Source organism: Gracilinanus agilis, chromosome 2 (genome assembly GCF_016433145.1).
Source record: "Gracilinanus agilis isolate LMUSP501 chromosome 2, AgileGrace, whole genome shotgun sequence".
NCBI lineage: Eukaryota > Metazoa > Chordata > Mammalia > Didelphimorphia > Didelphidae > Gracilinanus > Gracilinanus agilis.
This window is the reverse complement of record NC_058131.1, coordinates 9,489,250-9,504,541: the sequence shown is the minus strand read 5'-3', so window position 1 is coordinate 9,504,541 and position 15,292 is coordinate 9,489,250. Positions and strand designations below refer to the sequence as shown.

At 43.9% G+C, this 15,292-nt stretch overlaps 1 protein-coding gene across 2 annotated transcripts; it reads left to right on the top strand.

The window, feature by feature from the left end:
* Positions 1 to 2,164: 2,164 nt before the first annotated feature.
* ACTG2 (actin gamma 2, smooth muscle) lies at positions 2,165 to 14,227 on the top strand. Of its 2 annotated transcripts, XM_044660370.1 has the most exons (8): positions 2,165 to 2,304; positions 4,587 to 4,715; positions 6,175 to 6,285; positions 6,885 to 6,969; positions 8,012 to 8,173; positions 11,587 to 11,778; positions 12,525 to 12,706; positions 13,985 to 14,227. In XM_044660370.1, the coding sequence occupies exons 1-8, from the start codon at positions 2,179 to 2,181 to the stop codon at positions 14,126 to 14,128; spliced, it is 1,131 nt and encodes a 376-aa protein (XP_044516305.1). In that variant the 5' UTR covers positions 2,165 to 2,178; the 3' UTR covers positions 14,129 to 14,227. The 2 variants fall into 2 exon arrangements, with proteins under 2 accessions (XP_044516305.1, XP_044516306.1); XM_044660371.1 differs by lacking the exon at positions 4,587 to 4,715.
* The last annotated feature ends 1,065 nt before the right edge of the window (positions 14,228 to 15,292 follow it).

Here is a 15,292-nt window from a genome sequence, read left to right as displayed (position 1 = left end):
TTTTCAAGAATCTTTATCTGATTCCACTGGTTGTTAAAGCCTCTCCTCTCCTCACCCCCCAGCCCCAATCACTCTGTATTTATACAGAACATATTGTGTCTTCCTAGGAGAAGGTAAGCTCCTCAAGAGCAGGGACCGTCTCCCTTCTGTATTTGTGTTCCTACTGCCTAGCTTAGATCTTGGCATACAGTAGGAGCTTAATGCCTTCTTGCCAAATGAAAATGATTTAACTAGACACTGAGAATCAGCCCAGTTTAGTTCAGAGGGTCTCACCACTGTCGCCACATGGGCTCCAGAGTGATGAATTTGGGGACTCTGGCAATTACCTGAGTGATACACAATGTGTGTTAGTTGGGAGGAATACTGAGAGCAATTCCATTTAACAGGTACTCATTACACACCTGCTCTGTATAAGGCAGCATGTATGGCTGAGGGGTTTCTAGTCTTCTAGAGGAAGAGTTTGGGGTCCAAATATCTGGGGGAACATCAGCAATCAGGAAGAGACTAAAGGGAGGGTGACTAGAATAGTGAGGAGACCAGTGATGGCAAACCTATGACACGCGTGTCAACACTGACACGTGTAGCCATTTTTATGACACGCAGCCGCAAGCAGAGAAGTATGGGACCGCATGCCGAGGATGAGACATTTGCTGTAGTGTAGTGTCGACACTGCACCATAGAGGACAATTCTGCCTCTATTCATTTACCTATTTTGGTTTATTAAATACAATTATATATTACAATTATACATTTTTGTTATTGAAAATATAAATATCACAAAATTATGGTTTTGTTCTCAAAGTGACACACCAGCCAAGTGATACTCGTTTTTTGAGTGAATTTTGACACACCGAGCTCAAAAGGTGGCCCATCCCTGGAGGAGACATTTCAGAAAATGGGGAGGGAAGGGAGGAAGGAGACAATTTGAACCATAATATTTTGGGAAAATGTGTTTAAAATTGTTATTGTATATAATTAGAAACAAACAAAATGAACAAAATCCCACAGTTCCTCATATAATCTTCTGTCTTGTCCTCCTTATATTGAAATGTTTGTGTTTGTTGATAACTTCTAAGTGAATAATAAAAAGAAAGACATTTAAAAGTAAAAAAGAAAACGAATGTGGAGCGTGGAGAATATGCCATGTGGAGTTGGTTGAGATGTCCTCTTTCCTTCCCACGGTCCTTCCCTCCCTCCTTTCTTTCCTGCACCCCATAATGGTCAGGATCCTGTCTTCAGGGGGCTTTTGTTGAGAACCTTCTATATGCCAGATACTGTGCTAGGCAGTGGAGATCTTAAAACAAACAAAATTACAGTAGCTAGCATTTATCTATATAACACTTTAAGGACTGCAGAGTCCTTCATATGTATTCTTACTTGGTATTCTCAACTCTTCCCAAGAGGCACTATTATAATCCTAATTTTATAGATCAGCAAACAGGCTGAGAAGTTAAATGATTTTCCAAGCATGGCACAGCTGGTAAGTATCTAAGAAAGGATTTGAAATCTGATCTCCCTGCATCCTAGCCCAGCTCTCTGACAACTAATAAACCAGCTGCCTCAAAAAACACATGCAAAAAAACCAACAACAAAAAACAACTATCCCTTCCCTCAAAGAGTTTGCACTCTGTTGAGAGGTGAGGCAGAAGAGGTAGAATCTTATATCTTAATTTTGTGTGAGAGTGTGGAATTGAATGCTTTTAGGGCAGTGATGGTGAACCTTTTAGAGGCCAAGCACCCAAACTACAGCCCTCACTCGGCATGTGAAATCCCCTTCCTTACCCCAGACAGGGGAGAGAGGAAGCATTCCCATTGGGCTGCTGGGCAGAGGAGTGAGTGAAGTGAGAAATGTCCTCAGTTGTGCATGGAGATGGGGAAGGGAGCAACCCCCTCTGGCATGCTCCAGCACACATGCCATAGGTTCATTACCACAGCTCTAGAGTCTCAGAGGCCAGACTCTGAGCTTATCACTCCCCTAGTGTGGCCTTCTTTCTCTGAACAATGGGCAGAGTCCCTGACTGCACAGAACCTAACCTAAAGGGTAGTTGAGATCAAGAAACCCAGACTTCTTGCACATTCTGAGATCCCTGGCTTTGGATTGGGACTATTTCTGACCCTTGATCTTTCTGCTGTTCTCGTAGGTGCTCCTGTCCTCTAACCTGCCCAGCCAGCCCCACCATGTGTGAAGAAGAGACCACTGCACTTGTGTGTGACAATGGATCTGGCCTGTGTAAGGCTGGCTTTGCTGGTGATGATGCACCCCGGGCAGTTTTCCCCTCCATCGTGGGACGCCCTCGACATCAGGTCGGTGTCCAACTATTTGTCTGTTACTGACTTGGAGGGGCTGCACAGCAGATGTTCTGATCCGAAGGAGGTAGAGGGCTAAGGGAAGGATGTTGTTATTCCTCCCTCCCATTGATCCATACTAGACAGTCAGCTTGGAGTAGTGGCTAGAAAGCCAGCCTTGGAGTGAGCCTGGATTTGAGTCCTGCCATTCATCTGTATGACCCCTGGCAAACCACTTAACCTCTCCATGATCTGAGTAATTCAAAGACCATGAAGGTGTCAAGAAGCTGCCTCTACCTACCCTGGTAGAAGGAGTTTCCTCTGTCCCAATTCCTAATTAATACTAAGACAGCTATTAGCATCCCTGGACAAGACTAACACCTTCTAGACTTTAAGATTTGTAAAGCCAGAAGGCCCTCCAGGCTAGGCAGGCCAACTCTTTCATTCTACTGAGAGGAAACTGAATCTCAGAGACAAGGTACTAGCCCAAGATCACAATGTTCATGCTAGAATGGGCCTGGAGGCCTGGTTTCTGATTCTTGGCTAACAGTGTTAGGGAAAACTTCTATTATCTGACATTATTAGGTTTAGGAGGACATGAATGCAACAGCACACAGTGCTACAGAAACATTGGGGTCTATTATGATTATCTATGGCAGATGAGAGGCAGTGCCCAAATGACTCAAGGATGGTGGAGGGAGGGTGATGGGGAGGTCACTGGATTTTTATGGGACTCCCAGGCTTTGAAAGGTTTTGTTTTGTATGTATTATTTTGATAGGTGATGAAGAATCACTAAAGCTTTTTATTATTTTTAAGTTGCGTTGATGCCATTTATTCTTCTATCACAGTCATTCCTGGTTCTAGCCTTCCCTCCCACTCCTAGTAAGTCTTTCTGTGTTACAAAGAAAAGCAGTTAAATAAAAACAGCCTACACAATGACTTCATCCAATAGCATATGAAACATTCTGCATCCATAACACCACCTCTCCGATGAAAAGGAAAATCTCTTCTCCAGGACTACAGAGAGTCTTTGGATAGCTTTGGGCTTACTTTGGCTATTAAATAGGTTTTCTGGGCAGGGGAGGGCTGTGATCAGTCATAATAATAAGAGTAATAACTGGCATTTGTATATCACTTCCTATTTGCCAGACAACTGTGCTCAGCCCTTTAGAATTAACAACATCCCTGGGCAATGGGTACTCTTATTATTCTCATTTTACAGATGAGGAAACTGAGGCAAGTAGAAGTTAAATGATTTGCCCAAGAGCACACAGTGAGTAAGCATCTGAGGCCAGATTTAAACTCAGGTCTTCTTGACTCCAGACTTGACACCCTATCTACTTTGTCACCTGGCTGGAAGGACCTTAGAGAACATAAACAGTTGGATGAGAATCTGGAACCTAGAATGTAAGAATCATATACAAGTCATACATGAATAAAAATCTAAGTAGCAGGAAAGGCTCTGATTCTCAGAAACTGAATTCCTTCATAATTATTTTAGGGATCAGTGTCTAAAGAACCTCAGATATATGTCAGAGAAAAATCAAATGAAGAAACTGGGGAGGTAGAGTGTTAAGAAGAGAAGATAAGGGTGCTTCAGTGGATTGAGAGCCAGGTCCAGAGACAGGAGGTCTCGGTTTCAAATTTGGCCTCAGATACTTATTTGTGTGACCCTGGGCAAGTCACTTAACCCCCATTGCCTAGCCTTTACCACTCTTTTGCCTTGGGACCAATACCCAGTATTGATTCTAAGATGGAAGCTAAAGATTTTAAAAAGAAGAGAAGATAGAGGAGACAAGATGACCTTCTTCAAGTATCTTCATGCTATCATGTGGAGGAGAGATCTGATTAGATCTGTTTGTACTCAGAGGGGAGAGCCAGGAGCATTGAAGGGAAGCTGCAGGGGGAAGATTTCAGCTCAAGCATGAGGGAAACAGCCCAAGAAAAAGAACTGTCCAAAAAGAACCTGGAATGCTCTTCTGGGCTGTGGGACACGTGGTCTGAGAAGAAGCTGGATGAGCCATCACTTGGCAGATTTCTCTCCTCAGTATTGGCTGATAAGCTGCTGAAGGCCCTTCAAGAACTCAGAAGATCCCAGGGCTATCAAGGCTCTCTTACCCTAGAGGAGCTGATAGCCCTCTTAGATGAGACTCAAGCTAGTGAACCATTCGAGAAGAAATGGAAAGCGTTCAAGGGCTTAGTCTGAACATCTGGGCCGAGGGCTGCTCTGAATTCCATTTGGCAGGCAGATTGTTCATCTTTCAGCTTTGTCTAACTGTCTCTCTTCTTTGGGCTCCAGGGTGTGATGGTAGGAATGGGCCAAAAAGACAGCTACGTGGGAGATGAGGCCCAAAGCAAGAGGGGCATCCTGACTCTCAAGTACCCCATTGAGCATGGCATCATCACCAACTGGGATGACATGGAGAAGGTACTGGGGACCCCTCCCCTGGTTTTAGTGTTTTTTTTTAAACCCTTGTACTTCGGTGTATTGTCTTATAGATGGAAGATTGGTAAGGGTGGGCAATGGGGGTCAAGTGACTTGCCCAGGGTCACACAGCTGGGAAGTGGCTGAGGCCGGGTTTGAACCTAGGACCTCCTGTCTCTAGGCCTGACTCTCACTCCACTGAGCTACCCAGCTGCCCCCTGGTTGTAGTGTTTTTAATGATAATGTGTTGTTCCTGACTCTGTGCCTGCTTCTGAGGGTCCCACATCTCTTCATCGGGCTCCATTCATTATTCCCATTTCACAGAAGATGAAACTACTACACGGGAAAGAGAGAGGACTTGGTTAAATCCAAGAACCTATTTAATTGCAAGAATAGACCCCAGGCATCTTGGTCCCTGGCCACAGAATCATGTTCAAAATGTCAGAAATGAGAGAGACATTGGAACCTAGAACGTCAGAACTTGAGAGGACCCTAGAGAACAAACTGTCAGAGTTGGGAAGGATCCTAAAATATACAATATGAGATTCTAGAGGCACCTTAGAACTTAGAACATAAAATCTAAGAGTTGAAAAGGACCTTAGAACATAGAACAAAAGATGGGAGGAAACTTAGAACACAGAATAAAACAACAACAACAATCACATCATAATCATACTGGCTAACATTTATATGGTACTTAATATGTGCCACACTTTGTACTAAGGGCTTTAAAATTAATATCTCCTTTGATTCTCACAATGACCCTGGAAAATAGATGCTATCATTATCCCCATTTTATAGACGAGGAAACTAAGACAGACAGATATAAAATGACTTGCCCGGGGTCACTCAGTAAGTGTCTAAGGCCAGACATGAGCTCAGATTTTCGTGTTGTCAGGGCCCGAGCTCTATCTACTATACCCGCTAAGTGAAAGGAACTGGGCAAAACTGGCAAATAACTTAGAATATTGAATGTAAGAGCCAGAAGGAGTCTTACAACTTAGAACATTATAATTGAATCATTATAACTGAAGTGCATCCTAGAGCAAAGAACACACAATGACAGAGTTGAGAGGATCCTTAGAACTTAGAACAGAGACACTCAGGGATGGAAGAGACTTTAGGAGATAGAACATAAAATGTCAGAACTGTTAGTAACCTTAGAACTTAGAACACAGAATTTTAGAGCTGATCAAGACCTTACAATCTAGAACATAGAATATCAGGGCTCAAAACGACCAGAGAATGAAGAATGTCAAAGTTAGTAGAGGTCTTATAGCATAAAAGGGAAAATGTCCAAGTTGGGATCATCCTGCCCACTCCCTTTGCAGTTCCCAGTCTCATCTTTGTCCTGGGTCCCTCTCTGGGTTGAACAGAGCAAAGTAATTGCATTTCCACCCGGGATCTTCTGACTCAGCTGGAGCCTGCTCACTTTTTCTAAAGTCACTTCTGTCTCTCCTAGATCTGGCACCACTCTTTCTACAATGAGCTTCGAGTAGCTCCTGAGGAACACCCCACCCTGCTGACAGAGGCCCCTCTAAATCCCAAGGCAAACAGGGAGAAGATGACCCAAGTAAGAGACTGAGGGAGAGTCATAATGGAGAATGCTCAGGTGCTATCAGGAATGCTCTTCTAGGTCATCTCCCTTCTCCTCCTGCCCCCCATCCTGGAGTTCTCTCTATCTCTGTCTGTCTGTCTGTCTGTCTGTCTGTCTGTCTGTCTTCCTCCTTCTCTCTCTGAGAAGCACATTTATTTTTTTCTAAAAGACTTTATCAGTGGAGCATAAGGGACGGCAGTCCTACAAATGTGGGAATGGCTCAAGATACTGGATATACATATTTGGGGCTTAACCTAGCTTGTCACCAGAACTTTGCCCAGCAAATAATGGCCAAAGCAACTCATGAAACCACTTGCTAAGGCATGGAGGGGCTTTCTCTTGTTTGCTAATTGGAGAACCTATCCCACCTACCTCTTCCTCCTCTTCTCCTCATCCTCCATCATTCTTGTGGTCTATATTTATTGTGTACCTCCCCAGGAGAATATAAGCTCCTAGAAGACAGGGGCAGTTTGGGAATTTCTCTTTGTATCCAAAGAAAAGCACCAAGCACACAGTAGGTGCTTAATAAATGTAAATTGAATTGAACTGACTTCCTACTTCTGTCCGTATTTCAGATCATGTTTGAAACCTTCAACGTTCCTGCCATGTATGTGGCTATCCAAGCTGTTCTGTCTCTCTATGCCTCTGGCCGTACCACTGGTGAGCTCCATTGACTTCTCTGCCCCTGTTGAGTCATGGAATTGGGGAAGGAGTAAGGGTAGAGAGGAACCGGGTGGGGAACGGTGAAGCTGAGTCCTCTAGAAGAGATCTTCCTACTTAGCATGGAAGAGTCGACTTGACAATAAACTTGAGTTAGACTCAATAACCTCTGAGGTCCTTTTTAGCTCCTAATCTGTGAGCTAGAATTGATTTACACTCAGTAGGGGCGCCAGGCCCTGCTGGTGGTGTTCTAGTGAACTCTGCAATGACGAGCCTTTAGAGAGGATGTGTGATCCGTTTAAAGACACAGAGAATCCCAACCCTCCAAGTCTCACCAATGCTTTTAGTTCTCTCTCACTCCTGCCTTCCAACAAATAATTGATAAAGGTCAATCCCTGGTCTCAGTTTCCTCTTCTGTCATTATTTTTTAAGTTCCCCTTTAGCTCACTGATTCTCTGAATTCTGAGAAACAATTTACTCTCATCCCATGCCTTTCCTTAGCCCAGCTCACCCTCTGGTGGACATCCTAATGAGCAGAAAAGTAGATACAACAGAGAGTATGGAGGGAGAGATAGGGAGATGTCAGCCTACTGTGTGCCTTGCTATGAGGGCAGTATTCCAGGAGCTGACCAACTGACCCAGTCTTTGCAGCCCCTGCCTCCCAGAGCAGTGCTGTGGAAAGCCCTTTGGAAAAATTGGAGCAAAAGAGAAATGGGATTTGTCATTGTTGCCATGTCATTGTATCAACGGGGACTTCTTAACATAATACAGTGTGTCAGTGGAGCTGAGCTTGTAGGCATTTGTTCCATCATTGCAGATGGCTACCTATCTATACAGGCTTCTCCTCCGGGCTGATCAGCCTCTAAGTATTCATGAGATCCCCAGTTCAGAGCCTGGTGGGACCTCAGAGATCACCTCCTCCAACCCCTTCATTTGGCAGATCTCTAAGAGAGTCAGGAATCATTTAATGACTAATCCCAGGGAGATAATTGGGGGAAAGTAGTCAAGGGAGTTTCATGGATGCCATTTGCCTTGGTTGCAGGCATTGTCCTGGACTCAGGGGATGGAGTCACCCACAACGTGCCCATCTATGAAGGCTATGCCCTGCCTCATGCTATCATGCGTCTGGATCTGGCTGGCAGGGATCTCACTGACTACCTCATGAAGATCCTCACAGAAAGAGGCTACTCCTTTGTGACCACAGGTATGGGGGCCGAAGGAGAAGACGTGGAATCAGAGAGGGCTGTAGGGAAGTGAGAGATAAGCCAAAGTATTGCTTTTTATTTCTCAGTTGAATTTGACATCACTGGCATATTCTCTACCCCAACCACAAACTGACCTTTCCCTTGTAACAAAGAAAAGCAAATAAGAGAAAACAAGGGCTAGCGCTGTTGTTTGACAATGGATGCCCCATTCTGCCCTCCAACCCCCAACTTCTTGCTTGAGAAGAGAGATGTTTGTTTCATTAGCCAGTCTCCTGAACCAAGACTGCAATTATTCAATGCTGGAATCCTTTTAGTATTGTTTTCACTCAGATTCTTGGGTTCGTTTTGCATATTTTCCTCCTAGTTCTGTTTCCTTCTTTCTACACTGATTTATACGAGCTCATACAAGAGGTAAACATAAAGTCTTGCACTTGGGCATAAAAAAACTTTTCACATGTAAGCTGGAGGAGACATAAACAGACAGTGGTTGTTCTGAAAAGGATCTAGGAATTTTAGGGGACCACAAGCTCCATGGGACTCAGCAGTGGGACACGACCACCAGGAAACAAATCTAATGTTGGGCTGAGCTTCTAAGTAATAGAGACCATCATCCCGATGTCCTCTCCTCTCATCAGACCTCCTCTGAAATATTGTGTTGATTTATGGACATCAAGATTAGAAAAGGCATTGAGAAGCGACAAGGCACTCAGAGAGAGGCAACCAGCCTGGAGAAGGGCTTTGAGTACATGGCATGTAAGAATAGAATGAAGGACAGAGCAGCTAAGTAGCTCGATGGATTGAGAACCAAGCTTAGAGACAGGAAGTCCTGGGTTCAAATCTGGCCTCAACTACTTCTTAGTTGTGTGACCCTGGGCAAGTTACTTAATCATCATTGCCCAGCCCTTACTGCTCTTCTGCCTTGGAACTGATATGCACTATTAATTCTAGCATAAAAGGTAAGGGTTTAAAAAAATAGATTAAAGGAAATAGACAGGTTTAGCCTAGAGCAGTGGTTCCCAGGCTTTTTTGGCCTCCCGCCCCCTTTCCAGAAAAAATATGACTTAGCCCCCTGGAAATTAATTTTTTTTAATTTTAATAGCAATTAATAGGAAAGATAAATGCACCTGTGGCCATCACCGCCTCCCTAGATCGCTGCAGCATCCACCAGGGGGCAGTAGCACCCACTTTGGGAATCACTGGCCTAGAGAAAAGAAGTCTAGGAGTGGGGATATGATGGCTGCATTCATGAGGACAGAACCAGAAGTAAATGCAGGGAAGTTCTGAAGATACAGACTTTGACCTGACATGTCGACAAACTTCCTAACAATGAAAGTCCCAAAGTAGGATGGGCTATTTCCAATGATTGTAGGCTTGCCCTCCATGGAGTTCTCAAAGAAGAGGCTGGCCAACCACTTGTTGGTTGTTACAACGGAGGTTCCTTCATGATTGGATTGACCTGGATAGATGACCACTAAGGTCCACCTCTCAAATCCTATAATCCTCTGATACTTTTCCATACTCTCTAAAATCTCCTTTTTCATTACTTCTTTCTGAAAAATAATATTCCTATATCACAGCTGGTTTACCCATTTCCTAAGTGATGGGCACTTGCTTTGTTTCCAATGAAGAGAAGGATTTTAATAGCTACAGATGGGGTATGTTCTAGACCAGTGATGGGCAAACTACAGCCCGCAGGCCAGATATGAACCCCTGAAATGTTCTATCAGGCTGTGAGACATTATTCCTAATCTGACGAATTCAATAAGTAGGATACAATACAGTGAAACTTCAAAAGAGTTGCTTTAGAAACAGACTGACACATGAGCATTTCCTTTCCTTTGGCCCCCTCTTTTAAAAGTTTGCCTATCGCTGGTCTAGACCAAGGGGGCTACATAACTGATAACTTAAGTCCTGTGGCCTTTAAGGATGGACAGAAGTGGGATAGGGAAGAACAATGAGGAGTAAGGAAACATTTGTCTCTTAAGAAATCAAATTCTCAGGGGCAGCTGGGTAGCTCAGTGGATTGAGAACCAGGCCTAGAGACGGGAGGTCCTGGGTTCAAATCTGACCTCAGACACTTCCCAGCTGTGTGACCCTGGGCAAGTCACTTGACCCCCATTGCCTACCCTTGCCACTCTTCTGCCTTGGAGCCAATACACAGTATTGACTCCAAGACGGAAGGTACGGGTTTTAATTTAAAAAAATTAAATTAAAATTAAATTAAATTAAAAATTAAATTAAAATTTAAAAAATTTTTAAAAAAGAAATCAAATTCTCTCCCCTCTCTCCAGTTCCTCTTCTCTTCCAGTTGCCCTATGACCTCATTTTGTCTTCTACCTACCCTCAGTGGGGAATGTCTCATGGTCTGAGTCACTTCCTTTCCCTTTCCCCATTATCTAAACATATTCCTGTGCTAGCTACCAGTTGGAGAAAATCTGATGAACTAGTTTGCACCAAGCTATTAATGCCAGATGAAGGCTTGAAGAGTCCCTTCCCCCCCCCCCCCATTCAGTAGTATTTTGAGAAGGGAGGAAACTGTAGCCTAGAGGTCAGAAACCTTAGAGATGCTGTTTCAGACACCTATGTTGGAGATATTTTCCTGCCTTCCAAAGTTTTTCTTTTCTTTTTTTGTTGTTGTCATCTTCACAAGAATCAACAAATATGAACCTATTCTACTAGAATAACCAGAGAAGTAGGTTGTTGATGTCACCATGGACAGAGCCATTGTGTTAAAATGTATGTGAAACTTACTATGGTGGTTCCAATGTAGATGCCCTACATCTCTGTGTTCCCATATGAACTTTCTTCTCAAGATTTTTAAAAGAGTTCATTGGTGCTGTTTTTTCTCCTCTTTTTTCTGTTATTGCTTTCTCTTCCTTGTCAATCCTCCAAATAAAAGCCCTCCCTTGAAAGAGATCAGCATAGCAGAGCACATTAGTGACAGCTAAAATGTCGAATTCATCCTTAGGCACAGGAGAGTCTTGAGAAGGACCTTAGTGACTGTTCTGCAAACATGTAGATTGGACAGTGGCTAGAACCAAGAAGCTCCAATAGTATATCCATCAGTGAAAAAGTCCCTCCTCCCAGGGTTTTCTGGGAGCCGCTGGGCTGCAGTTATGAATAAGAATGTCCTTGCAAATGTTTTTCTTGGGGATCTCAGCTTTAATCTTTTAGGATGATAAAGATAAAAGAGATCAGGAGTCATTTTGTCCATTTTGAAATGATGTTGACATCGACAATGATATTAAAATCTAAAAGGATTTATATTATTTTGCTGTGACCCTAATATTTGATGGGACTAAGAGTAAGTGCCCCCATGGGACCCAGAATGAACTAAAAGACTAAAAAAAGTGACACCTCTCCTCCCCCTACCCCTCTCCCCCGCTCCCTCTCATTTTGATTCTCTCACCAGCTGAACGTGAAATTGTAAGGGACATCAAGGAGAAACTGTGCTATGTGGCCCTGGACTTTGAGAATGAGATGGCCACTGCTGCCACCTCTTCTTCCCTGGAGAAAAGCTATGAGCTACCTGATGGTCAGGTTATCACCATCGGCAACGAGCGCTTCCGATGCCCAGAAACCCTCTTCCAGCCCTCCTTCATTGGTGAGACCCTGGAAGGGGGAGGAGTGTTGAGGGGACCATGCAGGGAGTGGTGCTGCAGAGGGGCAGATTGAGGGATTCATATATGAAAAGGGGAATCGAATCCTACAACCTAGATAACTTCGACTCTTATAATTAATTAAAGGATTAGTACCAGAAAGGACCTTCAAGGTCATCTCACCCAATGAGAGCCAGAGAAAGGTAGTGACTTTACCCACAGAGATCATACGGTTTAGTAATGCAGGAAGATGGCTGGAGACCCAAGTTACTCAACTCTTAGTCCAATGCTCCTTAGTAGACCATGTCAAGTGCTGGATGCAGAAGCAGATAGCAAAGAAAAGAGGAAGAAATTGAAAGGCTAATTTCCTTTTGGGAGACCTTGGAATAAGCTACTTTCTAACATGGATGAGCCCTAATCATCTTAGAATACTGAGTCTATCTCCCAAAGAGCAGTGAGGATAATTCAGAAAAAAGCAACTAAATCAGTTGTAAATACAGAAAGTACCAAAAATTCACCTCTGAGGCTAGAGGATCCTTTGGGCTGATCATTACTCATTCAGCAGGCATTACTTGAGAGCTCCCACCATGAGGAAAGCAAGAATTGGGTAAGGATGAGTAAAGAATAAAGAGTGAGCCTGAGGTTTCAAAACTATGGGGCTGCAAAGATGGAGGTACCTTCACTAGAAACAGGAGAGGTCTGGTGAAGGATGTTGTCCATGGTGCTAACGAAAGGCCATCCTGTGCCACAGGCATGGAGTCTGCAGGCATTCATGAAACAACCTACAATTCCATCATGAAATGTGACATCGACATCCGGAAGGACTTGTATGCCAACAATGTCCTCTCTGGTGGAACCACCATGTACCCTGGCATTGCAGACAGGATGCAGAAGGAGATCACAGCCCTGGCCCCCAGCACCATGAAGATCAAGGTTGGTCTCTCCTCGGCTTCCCTTGGTTCTAAGCCCTGCATAGAAAAAACTCGCCCTGTTTTCATCCCTTGACAGCACTTCCTGAGCCCTCCTCCCTCCCCAGCTGGGCTCCAAATCACTGTTTGGAGAGCGAAAGGTCTTCTCAGTCACTCTGCCTCCTCCCTCAATATTTTCCCAAAGCCTAGTGAAAGCAAAGAGGGGAGGGTTTAAACCGAGGCAAGAACTGAGTAGTATAACGTAGATCTCTAGATGAAAAAGACTCTCCCTTTCATATTTGTATCTCCACCATCTTATCCGATGCCTCTATGTGGTAGGCACCGAGTAACGATCAATTGGTGTTCTTTGTAGGTGAGGCTGAGGGCATTCTAGGAACGTTTATTAACCTGGCCAAAGGCTGTTGGGATAAGCTGGGTTCTTATGTTTGTTTTTTGTAACTGGCAATGAATGAGCTTCAAATAGAAGATTTGTGAACAGTATTTCTATGTGTACATGAGTGTGTATGTGTATGTGTGCGTGTTTATGTATGTACGTGTGTATGCATAGGTACATGCATGCATGACATGCTGGGTAGAGGACTGGGCTTGGAATCGGGGAGATAGCGATGGAACAATAAAGAGAGTTGCTCAGAGAACGAACTGGTCTAACTTGAGCTTAAGCTCAGAAGCTGAAGACTCCAAGCAGGGATCATCAAGTACCAGAAGGTAGCTCCAACCAAAGTCAGAACTACCTGCCCACAAGAGGCACGGTGCTAGTATAGAGAGAACACTGGGTTCGGAGCCCGAGAACTTGGACACAAAACCTGACTCTGACACTCATTTGCCATGTGACTGTGGGCAAATGACTGCACTCTCTCTGCAAAATGAAGGGTGTTTGCTTAAATGACCTTTTGGATATTCCCAACTTCAAAGGAAGGGCACTCAATGACACCTTAAGGCAGGGGTTCCCAAACTTCTTTGGCCTCCCGCCCCCTTTCCAGAAAAAATATAACTTAGCGCCCCCCCCCCCAGAAATGATGAAACTATTTATTGAACTCAGAATAGAATGGAATACAAAAAAGTGTGGCCATCACCGCCTCCCTGGATCGCTGCAGCACCCACCAGGGGGTGGTAGCGCCCACTTTGGGAATCACTGCCTTAAGGCTATGCAGTCTTGTTTGCCTTCCAGTGGGATATCCTGCCTTAGGAAGGGTCTCAGGTGGGCCAGTGAGATGTCTGTGCTCTATTTCCTTTCCCATTGCTTTGGGCCATGACCAATTCATTTCCCTTTTGCTCTTCACAGATCATTGCTCCCCCTGAGCGCAAGTATTCAGTCTGGATTGGGGGCTCCATCCTGGCCTCCCTCTCCACCTTCCAACAGATGTGGATCAGCAAACCAGAGTATGATGAGGCTGGGCCTTCCATTGTCCACAGGAAGTGTTTCTAAGAATGGAGTCCACGGGGCCTCCCTGGCGCTGCTCTTCCTCCTGCACCCTCTGCTCTGTTGCTGATCCCAATGCATTAAAGTTGGCAAGCTTTCTCTCTCTGTATGGACCTCTTCTTTCCCCATGTAATGCCTCTAGCTTGGATGTCAGTGGGAATGAAGACCAGGTTACTCATTGTGGAACATACCATCACTGGACTTAGAGCTGGAAGGGATCTCAGAGAACACCCAGTCCGATTCCAAGTAGTCCTTTCACTTCACTGAATCTCAGATAGGGGAAGAGACCTGCCTAAGAACACACAGCTAGTCAGTCGGTCCCAGTACCAAGATTAGAAGGCAGTTCTCCTACCTTACAGTGTACTCGTTCAATAAATATTCATTCATTTCAACTCAATGTGGTTCTCAAGAGCAACCCCACCCCACCCTGAGGGAGTAATCATGTCAGTAGGATGTCCAGATAGAGGATAATACATGGATGTCTGTTTGCCAAACTCCACCTAATCGGCATGTTTATTTTTTTAATTGAATTTAAAAATTTTTTATAAATAGAATTTACTCCCAAATGTCTCCGCCTCCTCATCCCCTCTCCACACCTCAAAAGGCATCGTCTGGCAAACAGATACAGATAAATGTAATGTCTATCATGTTTCCATTGCTCAGTTCATTCTTTGGAGATGAACATTCACAAGTTATTCTTTAACTATTAAATCTGTAGCTGTAAATAATGTTCTCTTGGTTCTATTCATTTCACTCTTCATTATCTGATGTAGTTTTTCCCAGTTTTTTAAAAATTAATCTACTCATCCTTTTTTACAGCTCATTAATTCAATTTTATTTTTATTTTCAGTTCCAAATTCTCTACCTTCTCTACTCTTTCCCTCCCTGTCACAGAGAAGGCAAGAATTACAATACGTGCTATATAGGAAGTCATGCAAAACGTTATTTCCGAACTAGCCGTGTTCTGGAAGAGAAAACAAACAAACAAACAAAAAAACTAGCAAAAGTGAGGGAAAAAAATATGCTTTGATCTGTACTTTGACTCTGTCAGTTCTCCATATGGAAGTGGATAGTGTTTTTTTTTTGTTTGTTTGTTTGTTTGTTTATCACAAGTTCTTCATAATCATGATTGTATTGATCAATGTTATGAAGTCTGTGAAACAGTTGATT

Coding starts and splice junctions, on each gene's coding strand:
- ACTG2 (XM_044660370.1), top strand. CDS start 2,179: ATGTGTGAAGAAGAGACCACTGCACTTGTGTGTGACAATGGATCTGGC. Junction 8,174..11,586: donor CTACTCCTTTGTGACCACAG/GTATGGGGGCCG, acceptor TTCTCTCACCAG/CTGAACGTGAAATTGTAAGG. Junction 12,707..13,984: donor CCAGCACCATGAAGATCAAG/GTTGGTCTCTCC, acceptor TGCTCTTCACAG/ATCATTGCTCCCCCTGAGCG.